A 27,917-nucleotide genomic window follows, 5' to 3' on the forward strand; every position below is an offset into this window, starting at 1 on the left:
ATGAAAGATAGCTTTGATTTGTAATTATTTATTGCAAACAATAACCAATTTGTACACATACATCATATTGCCTAGCCAAGAATTATGTGGCCATCAGCAAGGTACTTCTGATCATCGGAATGATGAAATGCAAGTGAATGACACTGCGACAACAGTTGTTAGTCAATCACTCAACCATGATGGTGAGGTGGACCATGGTGTGGTGGTCCATGGTGTGGTGGTCCATGGTGTGGTGGTCCGTGGTGTGGTGGTCCATGGTGTGGTGGTCCATGGTGTGGTGGTCCGTGGTGTGGTGGTCCATGGTGTCCGAACTGTGGTGCTGCCACAGCTACAGCTTCCGCTGGTGAAGAGATTATGGCTACGACCAGCAACAACGCAGCACCGACAAAGACCTGAAGGAAATCGTGACGCTATAGTCTGAACACATTTTAGGACTAGAGAACCAGAAGTGTGTGGAAAGAGACACATTACAGTTATTTAATGTCGTTTCTAAATATATATCATCTGGTTCACACCGAGAAGGGCTGAACTTTGAGTAAAATGGAAAAAGAAAGAAGAAAAAACAGACAAATCTCTTACAATTTCTCTTAAATTATTTTTTTTAAAAAAGCTATCCAGTATTACACTCATCAATATACTTATTAAAATATCCAAATATTACTTGATCTTCAAATATTAACTTAGTGCGGTGGGTGAAAAACATCGACTGAGGACATTCTGCATGATACAACATCTTCTGATGAAATACTGTAATTTTTGCCTTTAAACGCAAAAAAAACCACAGAGTTCTAGAAGTGGTGGACCACACAATTTTACAAAATAAATTTTCATCTGTATGTGAATTCCTAATGGACCAAACTGCTAAGGTCATCGGTCCCTAGACTTACACACAACATAAACCAAATTATGCTAAGAACGACACAAGCACACCCATGCCCGATTGAAGACTCGAACCTCCGGCGGAAGGAACCGCGCAGTTCGTGACATGGCGGCTCAAATCGCGCGGGCGCTCGGCACAGCACACAGATTTACGGTTTATTGTTAGTTATTTCAGTTAAATACAGATTGCGCAGTGTAACATTATCATTAACTCCTTCCTTTAATTATGCGGTCTTTCAAATTTCTGGTTGCCGAACATACCAGTTATAATCACGTTGACTTTTTGTGGAAATACGCTAGTCGTTTCGTTTGAACCCTGAAGCTTGTAGGAAGTCCATCATAAGATTCATTATACTCTTCAAGTGCATAGCACTCGATGGACTTTAATGGGACAAACCAAGTTGAATAAGTTAGTCTGGAAGGTGGACTGGGGACAGGTCGTGCTAACTGAACCACAAGGATAGAATGTTGGATCATAGACTCGATGAAATTTCTCGCAGTAATGACAAAAGGGAGCTTGGCATCATAGATAAAATGCTCTAAGCTGCTGTGGTTAAATTGTATCTTCTGGCCTCGTGGAGCGCCTCTCTTTGCAATTTCTTCTGGAAAAATATGTGGCAGACAGTTATAAAATCAAAAAACATCCGATGTCTACTCTCCCTTGACAAGAAACTAATTAATTTTGTTGCAGTTTTCAATGATCTCTGAAATCAGATGTACATGGCTGACTTAGCCACACATCCATAGCGACTCCATTACGGGGTCGAAATTCTTGTAGTAAGGAACGGAAGAATTACGCCTGATTACAATGTTCTTGTAAATAGTATACTAGTGTAATTATGTAATAGGCGTATTTAAACTGTTTTAGCATGTAATTATCTGAACTGTTTCTTATTTAAATTGTTTTGTTAATTAAATTGCATTGTGTATTATGGAGAAAGAGCGGGAAACCGCGCATAGATACATTTTGAGAAAGAGCGGGAAACAGCGCGCAGTAATACATCTGTAATGGTAGCAGGGATTGTCTGCACCAAAAACCATTGTTGGCGGCGAGACCGCACTTTTGTAGCATTGAGCGTTGGAAGCGAGCAGTTGCGAGTAAGATGTGAGACGAGGCAGTCGTAGCTAGCGAGACATGAGAGGAGGTCGCTGTAAGCGAGGTATGAATTAACACTTTGAAAGAAGCGGTGTGCTCGCCAGCCACTCGCTATATGTAGCGCAATGCTAGTTTTTAAGAATTTTTGTAAAGAACTATGCCCCTTGTAATTGTTTGTCAAGATCGTTCTCAGAATATAGTTATGTAATTTTGATGGAAAATTAGGTATGTAGCGCAACGCTACTTTTTAAGAATTTTTGTAAAGAACTATACCCCTTGTAATTGTTTGTCAAGATCGTTCTCAGAATATAGTTAACTTCTACCAGATTAAATGCATTAAGAATTTTCTATCCCAAAATCATTCACGTAAATAGGTTTTCAGAAATTACTGCAACCAGTCGCCTTTTATGTAGATGTATTTTATTTAACCATGACCGGTTTCGAGCTGCCTAGCAACTCATCATCAGATGGTATATACATTTAGTGCTTTTTTGTACCCATTGTGTGGGTGGTTGAGTATCTGTGGCTAGACAGAAACGAGAACAAATAATCGCTACATGTGGTACAGTAACACGAAATATTTACAGCATAATTTATGTTTAACGTATAAGAGCAAATAATCACTACATGTGGTACAGTTACACGAAATATTTACAGTTTAATTTACGTTTTGAGGTGTTACTTACAGATAAATCTTTCTGCAGGTATATATATCTCTTTTAGGACGTATTTTTGAAACCATTGTGTCTTGTTTTTCACAATTTCACAAGTTAAAACTTTCACTAGATGTATATTACTTTTATGAGGCACTGTTGGAAACATATATCTTGTTTTTCGTAAACATCACTGAACACACTTAGCCACAGATACGAATACAGGATTTACATATTATAAACAAGCCAAAGATTGCAATATAACTACAGTATCAAAGATTTCAAGTTGACCAGAGGCATTATTAGTCATCACACACACTGACAAGAGATTTGTCTTTATTACATGGAAAATAAATGTAAATTAGCTTAAACTAGTAAAATGTTTATTTATAAATTAACTGTGCAATTTTAACAGGTATACAAAACTAGATTTTTTACATTATATTTCAGTTACATTTAAGATTATTGGTATTGAGAGGATTATGACAGCTAATTTCTTGCTCCTTCCATTGGCTGATCTTGGCATATGATGTCTGGGATGAGAGGTTGATGGTTAACTTGAAATAATAAGTAATGCTGGTACTTGAAAGGGTGTGGAAAAGGAGTTGGCGGTGGGGGGGGCGGGGGGTGGGGGGTGTATAGGAAAAAGGAGAGGGGGGGGTTGAGAGGGTGATGTGGAGAGAGAAGAGAGCTGAAGGGGGGGGCAGAAGTGGTACAAGCTTTTATGTGTGTGTGTGTGGGGGGGGGGGGGCATTTTGTTTCTGAATGACTGTTTAGTTTTTTAAGTTCAAAGAATCCTTAAAATTCTGAAAGAAGGAGTTATTCGCCAATTCTGTCTGCTCATTTAAAATGGTATGTGGGGAATTATGTTTGTGGGTAAAAATCTCTAATTGTTCGAGAAGATCCATCTTGAATCCCTTGTCTACAGTGTGTAGGATTTGAAGGTTAGTTTTAATGTCTGTTATGGAATGTTTATTATCTGCTAGATGGGTAGCAAAAGTGGATCTATTTAAGTTGTTTAGGCGAAGTGCATCAGTGTGCTCTTTGTATCGGATCTCAAAATTTCTACCTGTTTGCCCTATGTAGTAGCAGGAGCAGCTGTCACATCTTAATTTATATATACCAGATTTTTGGTAGGGTGTGCTGGCTCTTTTGGTGTTGTGGACTATTTTGTTCTGTATTTTGTTGTTAGTGTGAAAACTTATTTTGACATTATGTGGTTTGAATAGCTTAGCAAGTTTGTATGAGATATTGCCGAGAAACGGCATACAAACGAATTTGGTTTCTTCTGCTACTGAGGTCTGGCTTGCTGGTTTTGCTTTGTTAGATATAATGTTTTTATCTAATTTTTCAATTATGCTTGGGTCATAAGCATTGTTTGATGCTATTGTTTTTAATATATTGATTTCATTAATTTTTGCAGTAGGATCAGCTTGAATCTTGTTGATACGGTTAAGTGCTGATTTGAAAAAAGCTAGTTTATGCTGATTTGGGTGGCATGATGTATTGTTTATTATGACATCTGAAGTGGTGGGTTTCCTATATATCTGAAATTTATGTTTGTTGTTGTGATGTGTTATGTTTAGGTCAAGAAAATAGATACCTTTTTGGGTTTGGTGTTCTACTGTGAACTGTATTTTGGGGTGAACATTATTAAGTTTACCAGCTAAGGCCTCAATTTCAGTGGCTGTCCCATCATATAACAACAGGGTGTCATCAACATATCGTTTATAATAAATGATTTTGTCTGTTTCTATTGGGTTTGCTTTAAAGAATTTAATTTCGAGATCATTAATGTAGATGTCAGCAAGAAGGCCAGCTAGACTACTGCCCATTGCTAGACCATCATGTTGAATATATATTTTGTTGTTGAAGGTGAAGTAATTGTGGGACAGCACTAATTCAAGTAAATCCATCAGCTCACAGATTTCCATGTCACTTAGCTTTTTATGTTGTAATAAGTTATTTTTTATTATTCGAAGTGTGTCTATTATAGGTATGTTTGTGTACAGGTTGACAATATCAAGGGATGCAAAGTTAGCTGCATTGGGAATGGAAATTTCTCTGATACTGTCAATCAAATCATAGGTGTTTTTTATGGAATAATTGGTTGGGAATGTATAATATTTCTTGAGTATTTCATGCAGTTTTTTAGTCACTTTGTACCCTGGGCTATTTATGGAATTCACAATCGGGCGTATCGGGTGTCCATCTTTATGAATTTTAGGTTGTGATCTAAGCTTTGGTGCTGTAGGGTTCATTATAACACATTGTTTGGCTTCAATGGATGTCAGCAGAAAGTTACAATTTTTTAACATGTCTTTTATTTTAGCTTGGTATTTGGGAGTGGGGTCAGATTTCAACTCAGTTATGTTGTTATTCTTGAAAAATTCTAGGGTTTTCTTAATGTAATCAGACTCGTACATTATCACGGCTGTGCTGCCTTTGTCAGATTTAACAACAAGGGCACTACTGTTTGTTAGCTTTTTGTTAATTTGTTTCAGTGTTGCAGATTCATCATGTTTATTACTATGGAGCCTTTGTGCATCTATGGTTTTCTTTATTATTTTGTTTGCATCATGGGCTAGAGCATTTTGATCATTCTGATCTAGTTTTGATGCTATACATGCTATTTTGGTGTTAGTTATTAGGTCTTTAACACTGTTGTAATCAAGTTTTGTGGCAATATTATGTTTAAGTCCCTTATTTAACAAATTTAATTCTGTGCTATTGAAATTAATGCTTGTTGTGTTAACTACTCTCTCAAAGAATTTATGTTGCACGGGAGGGCATTCATTTGGTGGAATGGGGGATTTTTTGGCAATCAGGAGTGAGAGCTTTTCTTTTTGTTTATGTGCAATTTTCAACATCTCTTTATCCACATTTAGTTGGGTTAGATCTAAGAAATTCGTGATTTGGCTTAGAGTGAGATAGTTGCTTAACTCTAAGTGCAGCATGTAGATGTCCCTGTTTAACAAGTCTTTTCGTTTGTAATGTGATCTAATTTCATTTTTGATCCATACAATTTCACATTTTCTCTTGGCTGCTTGTGCAGATTCACTCTGGTCTTTAACTACAACTCTTATGTAATTAGGAGTTACATTCTCTAAGATACATTGCTTATTAAATTTGATGGCAAGAATAGTTTTCATTAGTTTCACTTTGCACTTCCTGTATTTGTTCATTGTTCCTTTTACCTGGCTAGGTAGCAAAATAAGACTTTTATCCATTGTGGATGTGGAACACTGCGACTGTGGTGTGAAAAGGTTTTCAGAAATTACTGCAACCAGTCGCCTTTTATGTAGATGTATTTTATTTAACCATGACCGGTTTCGAGCTGCCTAGCAACTCATCATCAGATGGTATATACATTTAGTGCTTTTTTGTACCCATTGTGTGGGTGGTTGAGTATCTGTGGCTAGACAGAAACGAGAACAAATAATCGCTACATGTGGTACAGTAACACGAAATATTTACAGCATAATTTATGTTTAACGTATAAGAGCAAATAATCACTACATGTGGTACAGTTACACGAAATATTTACAGTTTAATTTACGTTTTGAGGTGTTACTTACAGATAAATCTTTCTGCAGGTATATATATCTCTTTTAGGACGTATTTTTGAAACCATTGTGTCTTGTTTTTCACAATTTCACAAGTTAAAACTTTCACTAGATGTATATTACTTTTATGAGGCACTGTTGGAAACATATATCTTGTTTTTCGTAAACATCACTGAACACACTTAGCCACAGATACGAATACAGGATTTACATATTATAAACAAGCCAAAGATTGCAATATAACTACAGTATCAAAGATTTCAAGTTGACCAGAGGCATTATTAGTCATCACACACACTGACAAGAGATTTGTCTTTATTACATGGAAAATAAATGTAAATTAGCTTAAACTAGTAAAATGTTTATTTATAAATTAACTGTGCAATTTTAACAGGTATACAAAACTAGATTTTTTACATTATATTTCAGTTACATTTAAGATTATTGGTATTGAGAGGATTATGACAGCTAATTTCTTGCTCCTTCCATTGGCTGATCTTGGCATATGATGTCTGGGATGAGAGGTTGATGGTTAACTTGAAATAATAAGTAATGCTGGTACTTGAAAGGGTGTGGAAAAGGAGTTGGCGGTGGGGGGGGGGCGGGGGGTGGGGGGTGTATAGGAAAAAGGAGAGGGGGGGGGTTGAGAGGGTGATGTGGAGAGAGAAGAGAGCTGAAGGGGGGGGCAGAAGTGGTACAAGCTTTTATGTGTGTGTGTGGGGGGGGGGGGCATTTTGTTTCTGAATGACTGTTTAGTTTTTTAAGTTCAAAGAATCCTTAAAATTCTGAAAGAAGGAGTTATTCGCCAATTCTGTCTGCTCATTTAAAATGGTATGTGGGGAATTATGTTTGTGGGTAAAAATCTCTAATTGTTCGAGAAGATCCATCTTGAATCCCTTGTCTACAGTGTGTAGGATTTGAAGGTTAGTTTTAATGTCTGTTATGGAATGTTTATTATCTGCTAGATGGGTAGCAAAAGTGGATCTATTTAAGTTGTTTAGGCGAAGTGCATCAGTGTGCTCTTTGTATCGGATCTCAAAATTTCTACCTGTTTGCCCTATGTAGTAGCAGGAGCAGCTGTCACATCTTAATTTATATATACCAGATTTTTGGTAGGGTGTGCTGGCTCTTTTGGTGTTGTGGACTATTTTGTTCTGTATTTTGTTGTTAGTGTGAAAACTTATTTTGACATTATGTGGTTTGAATAGCTTAGCAAGTTTGTATGAGATATTGCCGAGAAACGGCATACAAACGAATTTGGTTTCTTCTGCTACTGAGGTCTGGCTTGCTGGTTTTGCTTTGTTAGATATAATGTTTTTATCTAATTTTTCAATTATGCTTGGGTCATAAGCATTGTTTGATGCTATTGTTTTTAATATATTGATTTCATTAATTTTTGCAGTAGGATCAGCTTGAATCTTGTTGATACGGTTAAGTGCTGATTTGAAAAAAGCTAGTTTATGCTGATTTGGGTGGCATGATGTATTGTTTATTATGACATCTGAAGTGGTGGGTTTCCTATATATCTGAAATTTATGTTTGTTGTTGTGATGTGTTATGTTTAGGTCAAGAAAATAGATACCTTTTTGGGTTTGGTGTTCTACTGTGAACTGTATTTTGGGGTGAACATTATTAAGTTTACCAGCTAAGGCCTCAATTTCAGTGGCTGTCCCATCATATAACAACAGGGTGTCATCAACATATCGTTTATAATAAATGATTTTGTCTGTTTCTATTGGGTTTGCTTTAAAGAATTTAATTTCGAGATCATTAATGTAGATGTCAGCAAGAAGGCCAGCTAGACTACTGCCCATTGCTAGACCATCATGTTGAATATATATTTTGTTGTTGAAGGTGAAGTAATTGTGGGACAGCACTAATTCAAGTAAATCCATCAGCTCACAGATTTCCATGTCACTTAGCTTTTTATGTTGTAATAAGTTATTTTTTATTATTCGAAGTGTGTCTATTATAGGTATGTTTGTGTACAGGTTGACAATATCAAGGGATGCAAAGTTAGCTGCATTGGGAATGGAAATTTCTCTGATACTGTCAATCAAATCATAGGTGTTTTTTATGGAATAATTGGTTGGGAATGTATAATATTTCTTGAGTATTTCATGCAGTTTTTTAGTCACTTTGTACCCTGGGCTATTTATGGAATTCACAATCGGGCGTATCGGGTGTCCATCTTTATGAATTTTAGGTTGTGATCTAAGCTTTGGTGCTGTAGGGTTCATTATAACACATTGTTTGGCTTCAATGGATGTCAGCAGAAAGTTACAATTTTTTAACATGTCTTTTATTTTAGCTTGGTATTTGGGAGTGGGGTCAGATTTCAACTCAGTTATGTTGTTATTCTTGAAAAATTCTAGGGTTTTCTTAATGTAATCAGACTCGTACATTATCACGGCTGTGCTGCCTTTGTCAGATTTAACAACAAGGGCACTACTGTTTGTTAGCTTTTTGTTAATTTGTTTCAGTGTTGCAGATTCATCATGTTTATTACTATGGAGCCTTTGTGCATCTATGGTTTTCTTTATTATTTTGTTTGCATCATGGGCTAGAGCATTTTGATCATTCTGATCTAGTTTTGATGCTATACATGCTATTTTGGTGTTAGTTATTAGGTCTTTAACACTGTTGTAATCAAGTTTTGTGGCAATATTATGTTTAAGTCCCTTATTTAACAAATTTAATTCTGTGCTATTGAAATTAATGCTTGTTGTGTTAACTACTCTCTCAAAGAATTTATGTTGCACGGGAGGGCATTCATTTGGTGGAATGGGGGATTTTTTGGCAATCAGGAGTGAGAGCTTTTCTTTTTGTTTATGTGCAATTTTCAACATCTCTTTATCCACATTTAGTTGGGGTAGATCTAAGAAATTCGTGATTTGGCTTAGAGTGAGATATTTGCTTAACTCTAAGTGCAGCATGTAGATGTCCCTGTTTAACAAGTCTTTTCGTTTGTAATGTGATCTAATTTCATTTTTGATCCATACAATTTCACATTTTCTCTTGGCTGCTTGTGCAGATTCACTCTGGTCTTTAACTACAACTCTTATGTAATTAGGAGTTACATTCTCTAAGATACATTGCTTATTAAATTTGATGGCAAGAATAGTTTTCATTAGTTTCACTTTGCACTTCCTGTATTTGTTCATTGTTCCTTTTACCTGGCTAGGTAGCAAAATAAGACTTTTATCCATTGTGGATGTGGAACACTGCGACTGTGGTGTGAAAAGGTTTTCAGAAATTACTGCAACCAGTCGCCTTTTATGTAGATGTATTTTATTTAACCATGACCGGTTTCGAGCTGCCTAGCAACTCATCATCAGATGGTATATACATTTAGTGCTTTTTTGTACCCATTGTGTGGGTGGTTGAGTATCTGTGGCTAGACAGAAACGAGAACAAATAATCGCTACATGTGGTACAGTAACACGAAATATTTACAGCATAATTTATGTTTAACGTATAAGAGCAAATAATCACTACATGTGGTACAGTTACACGAAATATTTACAGTTTAATTTACGTTTTGAGGTGTTACTTACAGATAAATCTTTCTGCAGGTATATATATCTCTTTTAGGACGTATTTTTGAAACCATTGTGTCTTGTTTTTCACAATTTCACAAGTTAAAACTTTCACTAGATGTATATTACTTTTATGAGGCACTGTTGGAAACATATATCTTGTTTTTCGTAAACATCACTGAACACACTTAGCCACAGATACGAATACAGGATTTACATATTATAAACAAGCCAAAGATTGCAATATAACTACAGTATCAAAGATTTCAAGTTGACCAGAGGCATTATTAGTCATCACACACACTGACAAGAGATTTGTCTTTATTACATGGAAAATAAATGTAAATTAGCTTAAACTAGTAAAATGTTTATTTATAAATTAACTGTGCAATTTTAACAGGTATACAAAACTAGATTTTTTACATTATATTTCAGTTACATTTAAGATTATTGGTATTGAGAGGATTATGACAGCTAATTTCTTGCTCCTTCCATTGGCTGATCTTGGCATATGATGTCTGGGATGAGAGGTTGATGGTTAACTTGAAATAATAAGTAATGCTGGTACTTGAAAGGGTGTGGAAAAGGAGTTGGCGGTGGGGGGGGGCGGGGGGTGGGGGGTGTATAGGAAAAAGGAGAGGGGGGGGGGTTGAGAGGGTGATGTGGAGAGAGAAGAGAGCTGAAGGGGGGGGCAGAAGTGGTACAAGCTTTTATGTGTGTGTGTGGGGGGGGGGGGCCTTTTTGTTTCTGAATGACTGTTTAGTTTTTTAAGTTCAAAGAATCCTTAAAATTCTGAAAGAAGGAGTTATTCGCCAATTCTGTCTGCTCATTTAAAATGGTATGTGGGGAATTATGTTTGTGGGTAAAAATCTCTAATTGTTCGAGAAGATCCATCTTGAATCCCTTGTCTACAGTGTGTAGGATTTGAAGGTTAGTTTTAATGTCTGTTATGGAATGTTTATTATCTGCTAGATGGGTAGCAAAAGTGGATCTATTTAAGTTGTTTAGGCGAAGTGCATCAGTGTGCTCTTTGTATCGGATCTCAAAATTTCTACCTGTTTGCCCTATGTAGTAGCAGGAGCAGCTGTCACATCTTAATTTATATATACCAGATTTTTGGTAGGGTGTGCTGGCTCTTTTGGTGTTGTGGACTATTTTGTTCTGTATTTTGTTGTTAGTGTGAAAACTTATTTTGACATTATGTGGTTTGAATAGCTTAGCAAGTTTGTATGAGATATTGCCGAGAAACGGCATACAAACGAATTTGGTTTCTTCTGCTACTGAGGTCTGGCTTGCTGGTTTTGCTTTGTTAGATATAATGTTTTTATCTAATTTTTCAATTATGCTTGGGTCATAAGCATTGTTTGATGCTATTGTTTTTAATATATTGATTTCATTAATTTTTGCAGTAGGATCAGCTTGAATCTTGTTGATACGGTTAAGTGCTGATTTGAAAAAAGCTAGTTTATGCTGATTTGGGTGGCATGATGTATTGTTTATTATGACATCTGAAGTGGTGGGTTTCCTATATATCTGAAATTTATGTTTGTTGTTGTGATGTGTTATGTTTAGGTCAAGAAAATAGATACCTTTTTGGGTTTGGTGTTCTACTGTGAACTGTATTTTGGGGTGAACATTATTAAGTTTACCAGCTAAGGCCTCAATTTCAGTGGCTGTCCCATCATATAACAACAGGGTGTCATCAACATATCGTTTATAATAAATGATTTTGTCTGTTTCTATTGGGTTTGCTTTAAAGAATTTAATTTCGAGATCATTAATGTAGATGTCAGCAAGAAGGCCAGCTAGACTACTGCCCATTGCTAGACCATCATGTTGAATATATATTTTGTTGTTGAAGGTGAAGTAATTGTGGGACAGCACTAATTCAAGTAAATCCATCAGCTCACAGATTTCCATGTCACTTAGCTTTTTATGTTGTAATAAGTTATTTTTTATTATTCGAAGTGTGTCTATTATAGGTATGTTTGTGTACAGGTTGACAATATCAAGGGATGCAAAGTTAGCTGCATTGGGAATGGAAATTTCTCTGATACTGTCAATCAAATCATAGGTGTTTTTTATGGAATAATTGGTTGGGAATGTATAATATTTCTTGAGTATTTCATGCAGTTTTTTAGTCACTTTGTACCCTGGGCTATTTATGGAATTCACAATCGGGCGTATCGGGTGTCCATCTTTATGAATTTTAGGTTGTGATCTAAGCTTTGGTGCTGTAGGGTTCATTATAACACATTGTTTGGCTTCAATGGATGTCAGCAGAAAGTTACAATTTTTTAACATGTCTTTTATTTTAGCTTGGTATTTGGGAGTGGGGTCAGATTTCAACTCAGTTATGTTGTTATTCTTGAAAAATTCTAGGGTTTTCTTAATGTAATCAGACTCGTACATTATCACGGCTGTGCTGCCTTTGTCAGATTTAACAACAAGGGCACTACTGTTTGTTAGCTTTTTGTTAATTTGTTTCAGTGTTGCAGATTCATCATGTTTATTACTATGGAGCCTTTGTGCATCTATGGTTTTCTTTATTATTTTGTTTGCATCATGGGCTAGAGCATTTTGATCATTCTGATCTAGTTTTGATGCTATACATGCTATTTTGGTGTTAGTTATTAGGTCTTTAACACTGTTGTAATCAAGTTTTGTGGCAATATTATGTTTAAGTCCCTTATTTAACAAATTTAATTCTGTGCTATTGAAATTAATGCTTGTTGTGTTAACTACTCTCTCAAAGAATTTATGTTGCACGGGAGGGCATTCATTTGGTGGAATGGGGGATTTTTTGGCAATCAGGAGTGAGAGCTTTTCTTTTTGTTTATGTGCAATTTTCAACATCTCTTTATCCACATTTAGTTGGGGTAGATCTAAGAAATTCGTGATTTGGCTTAGAGTGAGATATTTGCTTAACTCTAAGTGCAGCATGTAGATGTCCCTGTTTAACAAGTCTTTTCGTTTGTAATGTGATCTAATTTCATTTTTGATCCATACAATTTCACATTTTCTCTTGGCTGCTTGTGCAGATTCACTCTGGTCTTTAACTACAACTCTTATGTAATTAGGAGTTACATTCTCTAAGATACATTGCTTATTAAATTTGATGGCAAGAATAGTTTTCATTAGTTTCACTTTGCACTTCCTGTATTTGTTCATTGTTCCTTTTACCTGGCTAGGTAGCAAAATAAGACTTTTATCCATTGTGGATGTGGAACACTGCGACTGTGGTGTGAAAAGGTTTTCAGAAATTACTGCAACCAGTCGCCTTTTATGTAGATGTATTTTATTTAACCATGACCGGTTTCGAGCTGCCTAGCAACTCATCATCAGATGGTATATACATTTAGTGCTTTTTTGTACCCATTGTGTGGGTGGTTGAGTATCTGTGGCTAGACAGAAACGAGAACAAATAATCGCTACATGTGGTACAGTAACACGAAATATTTACAGCATAATTTATGTTTAACGTATAAGAGCAAATAATCACTACATGTGGTACAGTTACACGAAATATTTACAGTTTAATTTACGTTTTGAGGTGTTACTTACAGATAAATCTTTCTGCAGGTATATATATCTCTTTTAGGACGTATTTTTGAAACCATTGTGTCTTGTTTTTCACAATTTCACAAGTTAAAACTTTCACTAGATGTATATTACTTTTATGAGGCACTGTTGGAAACATATATCTTGTTTTTCGTAAACATCACTGAACACACTTAGCCACAGATACGAATACAGGATTTACATATTATAAACAAGCCAAAGATTGTAATATAACTACAGTATCAAAGATTTCAAGTTGACCAGAGGCATTATTAGTCATCACACACACTGACAAGAGATTTGTCTTTATTACATGGAAAATAAATGTAAATTAGCTTAAACTAGTAAAATGTTTATTTATAAATTAACTGTGCAATTTTAACAGGTATACAAAACTAGATTTTTTACATTATATTTCAGTTACATTTAAGATTATTGGTATTGAGAGGATTATGACAGCTAATTTCTTGCTCCTTCCATTGGCTGATCTTGGCATATGATGTCTGGGATGAGAGGTTGATGGTTAACTTGAAATAATAAGTAATGCTGGTACTTGAAAGGGTGTGGAAAAGGAGTTGGCGGTGGGGGGGGGGGGCGGGGGGTGGGGGGTGTATAGGAAAAAGGAGAGGGGGGGGGTTGAGAGGGTGATGTGGAGAGAGAAGAGAGCTGAAGGGGGGGGGGCAGAAGTGGTACAAGCTTTTATGTGTGTGTGTGGGGGGGGGGGGCATTTTGTTTCTGAATGACTGTTTAGTTTTTTAAGTTCAAAGAATCCTTAAAATTCTGAAAGAAGGAGTTATTCGCCAATTCTGTCTGCTCATTTAAAATGGTATGTGGGGAATTATGTTTGTGGGTAAAAATCTCTAATTGTTCGAGAAGATCCATCTTGAATCCCTTGTCTACAGTGTGTAGGATTTGAAGGTTAGTTTTAATGTCTGTTATGGAATGTTTATTATCTGCTAGATGGGTAGCAAAAGTGGATCTATTTAAGTTGTTTAGGCGAAGTGCATCAGTGTGCTCTTTGTATCGGATCTCAAAATTTCTACCTGTTTGCCCTATGTAGTAGCAGGAGCAGCTGTCACATCTTAATTTATATATACCAGATTTTTGGTAGGGTGTGCTGGCTCTTTTGGTGTTGTGGACTATTTTGTTCTGTATTTTGTTGTTAGTGTGAAAACTTATTTTGACATTATGTGGTTTGAATAGCTTAGCAAGTTTGTATGAGATATTGCCGAGAAACGGCATACAAACGAATTTGGTTTCTTCTGCTACTGAGGTCTGGCTTGCTGGTTTTGCTTTGTTAGATATAATGTTTTTATCTAATTTTTCAATTATGCTTGGGTCATAAGCATTGTTTGATGCTATTGTTTTTAATATATTGATTTCATTAATTTTTGCAGTAGGATCAGCTTGAATCTTGTTGATACGGTTAAGTGCTGATTTGAAAAAAGCTAGTTTATGCTGATTTGGGTGGCATGATGTATTGTTTATTATGACATCTGAAGTGGTGGGTTTCCTATATATCTGAAATTTATGTTTGTTGTTGTGATGTGTTATGTTTAGGTCAAGAAAATAGATACCTTTTTGGGTTTGGTGTTCTACTGTGAACTGTATTTTGGGGTGAACATTATTAAGTTTACCAGCTAAGGCCTCAATTTCAGTGGCTGTCCCATCATATAACAACAGGGTGTCATCAACATATCGTTTATAATAAATGATTTTGTCTGTTTCTATTGGGTTTGCTTTAAAGAATTTAATTTCGAGATCATTAATGTAGATGTCAGCAAGAAGGCCAGCTAGACTACTGCCCATTGCTAGACCATCATGTTGAATATATATTTTGTTGTTGAAGGTGAAGTAATTGTGGGACAGCACTAATTCAAGTAAATCCATCAGCTCACAGATTTCCATGTCACTTAGCTTTTTATGTTGTAATAAGTTATTTTTTATTATTCGAAGTGTGTCTATTATAGGTATGTTTGTGTACAGGTTGACAATATCAAGGGATGCAAAGTTAGCTGCATTGGGAATGGAAATTTCTCTGATACTGTCAATCAAATCATAGGTGTTTTTTATGGAATAATTGGTTGGGAATGTATAATATTTCTTGAGTATTTCATGCAGTTTTTTAGTCACTTTGTACCCTGGGCTATTTATGGAATTCACAATCGGGCGTATCGGGTGTCCATCTTTATGAATTTTAGGTTGTGATCTAAGCTTTGGTGCTGTAGGGTTCATTATAACACATTGTTTGGCTTCAATGGATGTCAGCAGAAAGTTACAATTTTTTAACATGTCTTTTATTTTAGCTTGGTATTTGGGAGTGGGGTCAGATTTCAACTCAGTTATGTTGTTATTCTTGAAAAATTCTAGGGTTTTCTTAATGTAATCAGACTCGTACATTATCACGGCTGTGCTGCCTTTGTCAGATTTAACAACAAGGGCACTACTGTTTGTTAGCTTTTTGTTAATTTGTTTCAGTGTTGCAGATTCATCATGTTTATTACTATGGAGCCTTTGTGCATCTATGGTTTTCTTTATTATTTTGTTTGCATCATGGGCTAGAGCATTTTGATCATTCTGATCTAGTTTTGATGCTATACATGCTATTTTGGTGTTAGTTATTAGGTCTTTAACACTGTTGTAATCAAGTTTTGTGGCAATATTATGTTTAAGTCCCTTATTTAACAAATTTAATTCTGTGCTATTGAAATTAATGCTTGTTGTGTTAACTACTCTCTCAAAGAATTTATGTTGCACGGGAGGGCATTCATTTGGTGGAATGGGGGATTTTTTGGCAATCAGGAGTGAGAGCTTTTCTTTTTGTTTATGTGCAATTTTCAACATCTCTTTATCCACATTTAGTTGGGTTAGATCTAAGAAATTCGTGATTTGGCTTAGAGTGAGATAGTTGCTTAACTCTAAGTGCAGCATGTAGATGTCCCTGTTTAACAAGTCTTTTCGTTTGTAATGTGATCTAATTTCATTTTTGATCCATACAATTTCACATTTTCTCTTGGCTGCTTGTGCAGATTCACTCTGGTCTTTAACTACAACTCTTATGTAATTAGGAGTTACATTCTCTAAGATACATTGCTTATTAAATTTGATGGCAAGAATAGTTTTCATTAGTTTCACTTTGCACTTCCTGTATTTGTTCATTGTTCCTTTTACCTGGCTAGGTAGCAAAATAAGACTTTTATCCATTGTGGATGTGGAACACTGCGACTGTGGTGTGAAAAGGTTTTCAGAAATTACTGCAACCAGTCGCCTTTTATGTAGATGTATTTTATTTAACCATGACCGGTTTCGAGCTGCCTAGCAACTCATCATCAGATGGTATATACATTTAGTGCTTTTTTGTACCCATTGTGTGGGTGGTTGAGTATCTGTGGCTAGACAGAAACGAGAACAAATAATCGCTACATGTGGTACAGTAACACGAAATATTTACAGCATAATTTATGTTTAACGTATAAGAGCAAATAATCACTACATGTGGTACAGTTACACGAAATATTTACAGTTTAATTTACGTTTTGAGGTGTTACTTACAGATAAATCTTTCTGCAGGTATATATATCTCTTTTAGGACGTATTTTTGAAACCATTGTGTCTTGTTTTTCACAATTTCACAAGTTAAAACTTTCACTAGATGTATATTACTTTTATGAGGCACTGTTGGAAACATATATCTTGTTTTTCGTAAACATCACTGAACACACTTAGCCACAGATACGAATACAGGATTTACATATTATAAACAAGCCAAAGATTGCAATATAACTACAGTATCAAAGATTTCAAGTTGACCAGAGGCATTATTAGTCATCACACACACTGACAAGAGATTTGTCTTTATTACATGGAAAATAAATGTAAATTAGCTTAAACTAGTAAAATGTTTATTTATAAATTAACTGTGCAATTTTAACAGGTATACAAAACTAGATTTTTTACATTATATTTCAGTTACATTTAAGATTATTGGTATTGAGAGGATTATGACAGCTAATTTCTTGCTCCTTCCATTGGCTGATCTTGGCATATGATGTCTGGGATGAGAGGTTGATGGTTAACTTGAAATAATAAGTAATGCTGGTACTTGAAAGGGTGTGGAAAAGGAGTTGGCGGTGGGGGGGGGCGGGGGGTGGGGGGTGTATAGGAAAAAGGAGAGGGGGGGGGGTTGAGAGGGTGATGTGGAGAGAGAAGAGAGCTGAAGGGGGGGGGCAGAAGTGGTACAAGCTTTTATGTGTGTGTGTGGGGGGGGGGGCATTTTGTTTCTGAATGACTGTTTAGTTTTTTAAGTTCAAAGAATCCTTAAAATTCTGAAAGAAGGAGTTATTCGCCAATTCTGTCTGCTCATTTAAAATGGTATGTGGGGAATTATGTTTGTGGGTAAAAATCTCTAATTGTTCGAGAAGATCCATCTTGAATCCCTTGTCTACAGTGTGTAGGATTTGAAGGTTAGTTTTAATGTCTGTTATGGAATGTTTATTATCTGCTAGATGGGTAGCAAAAGTGGATCTATTTAAGTTGTTTAGGCGAAGTGCATCAGTGTGCTCTTTGTATCGGATCTCAAAATTTCTACCTGTTTGCCCTATGTAGTAGCAGGAGCAGCTGTCACATCTTAATTTATATATACCAGATTTTTGGTAGGGTGTGCTGGCTCTTTTGGTGTTGTGGACTATTTTGTTCTGTATTTTGTTGTTAGTGTGAAAACTTATTTTGACATTATGTGGTTTGAATAGCTTAGCAAGTTTGTATGAGATATTGCCGAGAAACGGCATACAAACGAATTTGGTTTCTTCTGCTACTGAGGTCTGGCTTGCTGGTTTTGCTTTGTTAGATATAATGTTTTTATCTAATTTTTCAATTATGCTTGGGTCATAAGCATTGTTTGATGCTATTGTTTTTAATATATTGATTTCATTAATTTTTGCAGTAGGATCAGCTTGAATCTTGTTGATACGGTTAAGTGCTGATTTGAAAAAAGCTAGTTTATGCTGATTTGGGTGGCATGATGTATTGTTTATTATGACATCTGAAGTGGTGGGTTTCCTATATATCTGAAATTTATGTTTGTTGTTGTGATGTGTTATGTTTAGGTCAAGAAAATAGATACCTTTTTGGGTTTGGTGTTCTACTGTGAACTGTATTTTGGGGTGAACATTATTAAGTTTACCAGCTAAGGCCTCAATTTCAGTGGCTGTCCCATCATATAACAACAGGGTGTCATCAACATATCGTTTATAATAAATGATTTTGTCTGTTTCTATTGGGTTTGCTTTAAAGAATTTAATTTCGAGATCATTAATGTAGATGTCAGCAAGAAGGCCAGCTAGACTACTGCCCATTGCTAGACCATCATGTTGAATATATATTTTGTTGTTGAAGGTGAAGTAATTGTGGGACAGCACTAATTCAAGTAAATCCATCAGCTCACAGATTTCCATGTCACTTAGCTTTTTATGTTGTAATAAGTTATTTTTTATTATTCGAAGTGTGTCTATTATTGGTATGTTTGTGTACAGGTCTAGCAATGGGCAGTAGTCTAGCTGGCCTTCTTGCTGACATCTACATTAATGATCTCGAAATTAAATTCTTTAAAGCAAACCCAATAGAAACAGACAAAATCATTTATTATAAACGATATGTTGATGACACCCTGTTGTTATATGATGGGACAGCCACTGAAATTGAGGCCTTAGCTGGTAAACTTAATAATGTTCACCCCAAAATACAGTTCACAGTAGAACACCAAACCCAAAAAGGTATCTATTTTCTTGACCTAAACATAACACATCACAACAACAAACATAAATTTCAGATATATAGGAAACCCACCACTTCAGATGTCATAATAAACAATACATCATGCCACCCAAATCAGCATAAACTAGCTTTTTTCAAATCAGCACTTAACCGTATCAACAAGATTCAAGCTGATCCTACTGCAAAAATTAATGAAATCAATATATTAAAAACAATAGCATCAAACAATGCTTATGACCCAAGCATAATTGAAAAATTAGATAAAAACATTATATCTAACAAAGCAAAACCAGCAAGCCAGACCTCAGTAGCAGAAGAAACCAAATTCGTTTGTATGCCGTTTCTCGGCAATATCTCATACAAACTTGCTAAGCTATTCAAACCACATAATGTCAAAATAAGTTTTCACACTAACAACAAAATACAGAACAAAATAGTCCACAACACCAAAAGAGCCAGCACACCCTACCAAAAATCTGGTATATATAAATTAAGATGTGACAGCTGCTCCTGCTACTACATAGGGCAAACAGGTAGAAATTTTGAGATCCGATACAAAGAGCACACTGATGCACTTCGCCTAAACAACTTAAATAGATCCACTTTTGCTACCCATCTAGCAGATAATAAACATTCCATAACAGACATTAAAACTAACCTTCAAATCCTACACACTGTAGACAAGGGATTCAAGATGGATCTTCTCGAACAATTAGAGATTTTTACCCACAAACATAATTCCCCACATACCATTTTAAATGAGCAGACAGAATTGGCGAATAACTCCTTCTTTCAGAATTTTAAGGATTCTTTGAACTTAAAAAACTAAACAGTCATTCAGAAACAAAATGCCCGCCCCCCACACACACACATAAAAGCTTGTACCACTTCTGCCCCCCCCTTCAGCTCTCTTCTCTCTCCACATCACCCTCTCAACCCCCCCCTCTCCTTTTTCCTATACACCCCCCACCCCCCGCCCCCCCCCCACCGCCAACTCCTTTTCCACACCCTTTCAAGTACCAGCATTACTTATTATTTCAAGTTAACCATCAACCTCTCATCCCAGACATCATATGCCAAGATCAGCCAATGGAAGGAGCAAGAAATTAGCTGTCATAATCCTCTCAATACCAATAATCTTAAATGTAACTGAAATATAATGTAAAAAATCTAGTTTTGTATACCTGTTAAAATTGCACAGTTAATTTATAAATAAACATTTTACTAGTTTAAGCTAATTTACATTTATTTTCCATGTAATAAAGACAAATCTCTTGTCAGTGTGTGTGATGACTAATAATGCCTCTGGTCAACTTGAAATCTTTGATACTGTAGTTATATTGCAATCTTTGGCTTGTTTATAATATGTAAATCCTGTATTCGTATCTGTGGCTAAGTGTGTTCAGTGATGTTTACGAAAAACAAGATATATGTTTCCAACAGTGCCTCATAAAAGTAATATACATCTAGTGAAAGTTTTAACTTGTGAAATTGTGAAAAACAAGACACAATGGTTTCAAAAATACGTCCTAAAAGAGATATATATACCTGCAGAAAGATTTATCTGTAAGTAACACCTCAAAACGTAAATTAAACTGTAAATATTTCGTGTAACTGTACCACATGTAGTGATTATTTGCTCTTATACGTTAAACATAAATTATGCTGTAAATATTTCGTGTTACTGTACCACATGTAGCGATTATTTGTTCTCGTTTCTGTCTAGCCACAGATACTCAACCACCCACACAATGGGTACAAAAAAGCACTAAATGTATATACCATCTGATGATGAGTTGCTAGGCAGCTCGAAACCGGTCATGGTTAAATAAAATACATCTACATAAAAGGCGACTGGTTGCAGTAATTTCTGAAAACCTTTTCACACCACAGTCGCAGTGTTCCACATCCACAATGGATAAAAGTCTTATTTTGCTACCTAGCCAGGTAAAAGGAACAATGAACAAATACAGGAAGTGCAAAGTGAAACTAATGAAAACTATTCTTGCCATCAAATTTAATAAGCAATGTATCTTAGAGAATGTAACTCCTAATTACATAAGAGTTGTAGTTAAAGACCAGAGTGAATCTGCACAAGCAGCCAAGAGAAAATGTGAAATTGTATGGATCAAAAATGAAATTAGATCACATTACAAACGAAAAGACTTGTTAAACAGGGACATCTACATGCTGCACTTAGAGTTAAGCAACTATCTCACTCTAAGCCAAATCACGAATTTCTTAGATCTAACCCAACTAAATGTGGATAAAGAGATGTTGAAAATTGCACATAAACAAAAAGAAAAGCTCTCACTCCTGATTGCCAAAAAATCCCCCATTCCACCAAATGAATGCCCTCCCGTGCAACATAAATTCTTTGAGAGAGTAGTTAACACAACAAGCATTAATTTCAATAGCACAGAATTAAATTTGTTAAATAAGGGACTTAAACATAATATTGCCACAAAACTTGATTACAACAGTGTTAAAGACCTAATAACTAACACCAAAATAGCATGTATAGCATCAAAACTAGATCAGAATGATCAAAATGCTCTAGCCCATGATGCAAACAAAATAATAAAGAAAACCATAGATGCACAAAGGCTCCATAGTAATAAACATGATGAATCTGCAACACTGAAACAAATTAACAAAAAGCTAACAAACAGTAGTGCCCTTGTTGTTAAATCTGACAAAGGCAGCACAGCCGTGATAATGTACGAGTCTGATTACATTAAGAAAACCCTAGAATTTTTCAAGAATAACAACATAACTGAGTTGAAATCTAACCCCACTCCCAAATACCAAGCTAAAATAAAAGACATGTTAAAAAATTGTAACTTTCTGCTGACATCCATTGAAGCCAAACAATGTGTTATAATGAACCCTACAGCACCAAAGCTTAGATCACAACCTAAAATTCATAAAGATGGACACCCGATACGCCCGATTGTGAATTCCATAAATAGCCCAGGGTACAAAGTGACTAAAAAACTGCATGAAATACTCAAGAAATATTATACATTCCCAACCAATTATTCCATAAAAAACACCTATGATTTGATTGACAGTATCAGAGAAATTTCCATTCCCAATGCAGCTAACTTTGCATCCCTTGATATTGTCAACCTGTACACAAACATACCTATAATAGACACACTTCGAATAATAAAAAATAACTTATTACAACATAAAAAGCTAAGTGACATGGAAATCTGTGAGCTGATGGATTTACTTGAATTAGTGCTGTCCCACAATTACTTCACCTTCAACAACAAAATATATATTCAACATGATGGTCTAGCAATGGGCAGTAGTCTAGCTGGCCTTCTTGCTGACATCTACATTAATGATCTCGAAATTAAATTCTTTAAAGCAAACCCAATAGAAACAGACAAAATCATTTATTATAAACGATATGTTGATGACACCCTGTTGTTATATGATGGGACAGCCACTGAAATTGAGGCCTTAGCTGGTAAACTTAATAATGTTCACCCCAAAATACAGTTCACAGTAGAACACCAAACCCAAAAAGGTATCTATTTTCTTGACCTAAACATAACACATCACAACAACAAACATAAATTTCAGATATATAGGAAACCCACCACTTCAGATGTCATAATAAACAATACATCATGCCACCCAAATCAGCATAAACTAGCTTTTTTCAAATCAGCACTTAACCGTATCAACAAGATTCAAGCTGATCCTACTGCAAAAATTAATGAAATCAATATATTAAAAACAATAGCATCAAACAATGCTTATGACCCAAGCATAATTGAAAAATTAGATAAAAACATTATATCTAACAAAGCAAAACCAGCAAGCCAGACCTCAGTAGCAGAAGAAACCAAATTCGTTTGTATGCCGTTTCTCGGCAATATCTCATACAAACTTGCTAAGCTATTCAAACCACATAATGTCAAAATAAGTTTTCACACTAACAACAAAATACAGAACAAAATAGTCCACAACACCAAAAGAGCCAGCACACCCTACCAAAAATCTGGTATATATAAATTAAGATGTGACAGCTGCTCCTGCTACTACATAGGGCAAACAGGTAGAAATTTTGAGATCCGATACAAAGAGCACACTGATGCACTTCGCCTAAACAACTTAAATAGATCCACTTTTGCTACCCATCTAGCAGATAATAAACATTCCATAACAGACATTAAAACTAACCTTCAAATCCTACACACTGTAGACAAGGGATTCAAGATGGATCTTCTCGAACAATTAGAGATTTTTACCCACAAACATAATTCCCCACATACCATTTTAAATGAGCAGACAGAATTGGCGAATAACTCCTTCTTTCAGAATTTTAAGGATTCTTTGAACTTAAAAAACTAAACAGTCATTCAGAAACAAAATGCCCCCCCCCCCACACACACACATAAAAGCTTGTACCACTTCTGCCCCCCCCCCCTTCAGCTCTCTTCTCTCTCCACATCACCCTCTCAACCCCCCCCTCTCCTTTTTCCTATACACCCCCCACCCCCCGCCCCCCCCCCCACCGCCAACTCCTTTTCCACACCCTTTCAAGTACCAGCATTACTTATTATTTCAAGTTAACCATCAACCTCTCATCCCAGACATCATATGCCAAGATCAGCCAATGGAAGGAGCAAGAAATTAGCTGTCATAATCCTCTCAATACCAATAATCTTAAATGTAACTGAAATATAATGTAAAAAATCTAGTTTTGTATACCTGTTAAAATTGCACAGTTAATTTATAAATAAACATTTTACTAGTTTAAGCTAATTTACATTTATTTTCCATGTAATAAAGACAAATCTCTTGTCAGTGTGTGTGATGACTAATAATGCCTCTGGTCAACTTGAAATCTTTGATACTGTAGTTATATTACAATCTTTGGCTTGTTTATAATATGTAAATCCTGTATTCGTATCTGTGGCTAAGTGTGTTCAGTGATGTTTACGAAAAACAAGATATATGTTTCCAACAGTGCCTCATAAAAGTAATATACATCTAGTGAAAGTTTTAACTTGTGAAATTGTGAAAAACAAGACACAATGGTTTCAAAAATACGTCCTAAAAGAGATATATATACCTGCAGAAAGATTTATCTGTAAGTAACACCTCAAAACGTAAATTAAACTGTAAATATTTCGTGTAACTGTACCACATGTAGTGATTATTTGCTCTTATACGTTAAACATAAATTATGCTGTAAATATTTCGTGTTACTGTACCACATGTAGCGATTATTTGTTCTCGTTTCTGTCTAGCCACAGATACTCAACCACCCACACAATGGGTACAAAAAAGCACTAAATGTATATACCATCTGATGATGAGTTGCTAGGCAGCTCGAAACCGGTCATGGTTAAATAAAATACATCTACATAAAAGGCGACTGGTTGCAGTAATTTCTGAAAACCTTTTCACACCACAGTCGCAGTGTTCCACATCCACAATGGATAAAAGTCTCATTCACGTAAATGCTTTACGGAATTTATTGTTATCTTAAAAGAAAAGTCTAAACTGAGCTTCAGCTTTTATCAAATCTAAATTAACTTCAACTTAAAGAATTCCAGTCACAAAGTATTATGAAACTCCACCAGCAGCTTATAATTATGTTAAAGAGAAGTAAGTATATTCATTCCACAGTTTGCTGTAGCAGTCAGATGGCGATCCAGTATAAATAATTAAAGGTAAGAATCAGTCTTAATAATTTCAGGTAACGACTGAGGGCCACGGCGACAACACATTTTATGTTTCGTCGTAATAATCAGCAGGTAGTCTTGACAGAGCAGCAGTTAAAAGATTTTAAGAGACGCAGCGTTCAGTCAGCAAGCAAACGTTCATCCAATATTAGACGGGAAGGTTTCACTAGTCATCCTCCAGTCTTGCACGGTTCATATCCGTTATCTTCCTATAAGTTACATTTCTAAGCCTCTTTTTAGATTTTAAATCATTTTCTTCCACTGATAAGCAATAGTCTGTCATGTCTGACAATTCATAAGAGATAAGAATCAGTGAGAAGGGAGAAAGGGAAACCAGTCTTCGTGGTAAGAGATGTTGGATATTCTCAACTTTAATGAAATTGAAGATAACACATGTTTACTTGTGAATGTCCACACTCAGCCGGCCGGGGTGACCGAGCGGTTCTAGGCGCTACAGTTCGGAACCGCGCGACCGCTACGGTCGCAGGTTCGAATCCTGCTTCGGGCATGGATGTGTGTGATGTCCTTAGGTTAGTTAGGTTTAAATAGTTCTAAGTTCTAGGGGACTGATGACCTCAGAAGTTAAGTCCCATAGTGCTCAGAGCCATTTGAACCATTTTTTGTCCACACTTAGAAATATTTGTCATCAGATATGTGAGCTAGACGAATGTAAGTTTTCTGATTTGAGAAAATCAGCTGTTAGTTATAGAGCTAAATGACGTTTTTGAAATAATTAATCTTGAAACTTCACAGTATTACAAGGTGGAACGACTTTATGAATTTGAAGGCCATACTGTTATTCACAGCGACAGGACTGGAGAAGTGTAGTTTCTTATAAGAAAATGTACTTTCAGTACACTCACTTAGCAAATCTAATATCGTCTGCACATGAAAAATTATTAAACTCGAGATATAAAATACGTGTAGTGTTGGTTTTAGTGAACCTGTGTAAGTGAAATCTCTGGGTTAAGACTTTAAGAGGTAAAAGTAGGTTAAGTTCACGTTGTGGACCTAGACGTGCCAGCCGGTCACCCTCTGGCAATGTCGTTATTCGATGTGGCATGGAGGGTGTAAGGCTTCTCGACCTTGAAACCTCTAATAATCGGTCGAGTACCTGCTGAGTTGTCTTCAAGAAGGTGAGTGCACTCATCGTACCACGCCTCCCACCAAGGAAAAATCTCCCCATATGACAGTCAACCACAATGACCACGGAGGTGGTGTCCTAAAGCAGCTGAGTCAAATGTCCGTTCACTGATAGTGATTATTTGACGACAATGCTGAGTCTTCCTTAGTAGAACCACAGACGACTTCCGTCTTCATTCTCGCCCAAACTCCATCTCTAATAATCTCCAATTTTTCTTTCTGGTTGTTTGTCGGGCAACGTGTACATTAAAATGAATTAAATTGTTCCAATACATTTTCGTACAAAAAGCTTACTAAATAAGAAATAAAGAAAATTCCAACAAGGAATAAACTGATGGCATTCAGTCTCTTTTATGAAGATGAAAAGAGTTGAAAAAGGAAATTACTGTAAGACATGAGGGCAAATATAACATCTGTTCGAAAGGAAATCTCATCTTTAAGTTTCAATCACCACACGCCTAAAAAAAATAGTGAAATGTAAGCGGTTAAAGCGTAAGGGATATATGGCTTGGTTCAAATGGCTCTGAGCACTATGGGACTCAACTGCTGTCGTCATTAGTCCCCTAGAACTTAGAACTACTTAAACCTAACTAACGTAAGGACATCACACACATCCATGCCCGAGGCAGGATTCGAACCTGCGACCGTAGCAGTCGGACGGTTCCGAAATGCGCGCCTAGAACCGCGAGACCGCCGCGGCCGGCAAGGGATATATGTTTAGCCTTCATTTTTCAGCAGTGATATCATCGCCAGAAGAACATAAGCCACATTACTTTCCTCTCACAGGTACCTCTGTCAGATTTGAGCAACAGGACCTTCCCTGCAATAGAGGGTGTGTCAAACGCTTCGATTCTCTTCTGTACCGGTTTCACCACTACCATACAATGCTGTGCTCCAAATGTACATTCTCTGAAATTTGTCCCCCAAAATTTGAGCCTATGTTTGGTAATAGGAGACTTCTGTTGGTCAGCGAAATAAATAATCTCCATACGAATCATATACAGAAGAAGCAAAATCTCCCAACCATGGAGAAGACAGATACAAATTTTCTTTTGTAAATATTATTGTGAAACCATGCACAGGATCATTTACTAATCGCGAAAGCGTTACGGAGATGATAGATAAACTCCAGGAGAAGACTCTGCAAGAGAGACGCTCAGTAGGTCGGTACGGGCTTTTGTTGAAGTTTCGAGAACATACCTTCACCGAGGAGTCAAGCAGTGTATTGCTCCCTGCTATGTATATCTCGCGAAGAGAGCATGAATATAAAATCAGAGAGATTAGAGCCCACACAGAGGCATACCGAAAATCTTTCTTTATACGAACAATACGAGACTGGAATAGAAGGGAGAACCGACAGAGGAACTCAAAGTACCCTCCGCCACACACCGTCAGGTGGCTTGCGAAGTATGGATGTAGATGTAGATGTAATCCCATCTCTACCGATTGCACTGAAAAGAAATGAATAGTGCGGCTAGATTTACACATGTACAGAGAGGCATGAAATTTACGTATCTTGTAACACGGATTTAAAAAGTAGAATAGAAGACAGTTGACACTAAACGTATGTGTTCGTTCTTTTCTAGGAGGAAGCAAGAAAAGTGACTTGATTATTCAATGAACAATATGAAAAATAATATTCACCTCTGACAAAAGGTATGGTGATTACTGAAAATGACGTCATAGCCGCGGAAAAATTAACGTGAAAAACTTCAAAGTCTGTGGTGCTACTAATGGAGTACAGTTTAAGACGCCAAATATTTGTTTATGGCGGAGTTACATTTACTTCTATCTACATTTACTGTTTATAGCTTAGCGCAATATTTTGCCGAAGAGATACAGATGTGACAGTGTGAGCACTTAGAAATGCTGATTTGACATATGGAAATTAATAAATATCGGAAATTGCTTACAGCTCGACGAAGGCTTACCAGAAACTTGTTCATATTTCAGCAGGTAGTCGCAAGCAGAACGGTCGACACAACTGTGAGCATCGT

The 27,917-nt window shown here is 36.2% G+C and overlaps 1 protein-coding gene across 1 annotated transcript; it reads right to left on the bottom strand.

The window, feature by feature from the left end:
• Positions 1-8: 8 nt before the first annotated feature.
• Positions 9-27,917, bottom strand: LOC126267551 (histidine-rich glycoprotein-like). Its single transcript, XM_049972858.1, has 2 exons — positions 27,852-27,917; positions 9-392 (listed from the first exon to the last, which is right to left on the bottom strand). The coding sequence occupies exons 1-2, from the start codon at positions 27,864-27,866 to the stop codon at positions 171-173; spliced, it is 237 nt and encodes a 78-aa protein (XP_049828815.1). The 5' UTR covers positions 27,867-27,917; the 3' UTR covers positions 9-170.

Source organism: Schistocerca gregaria, chromosome 4, assembly GCF_023897955.1.
Source record: "Schistocerca gregaria isolate iqSchGreg1 chromosome 4, iqSchGreg1.2, whole genome shotgun sequence".
Taxonomy (NCBI): Eukaryota; Metazoa; Arthropoda; class Insecta; order Orthoptera; family Acrididae; genus Schistocerca; species Schistocerca gregaria.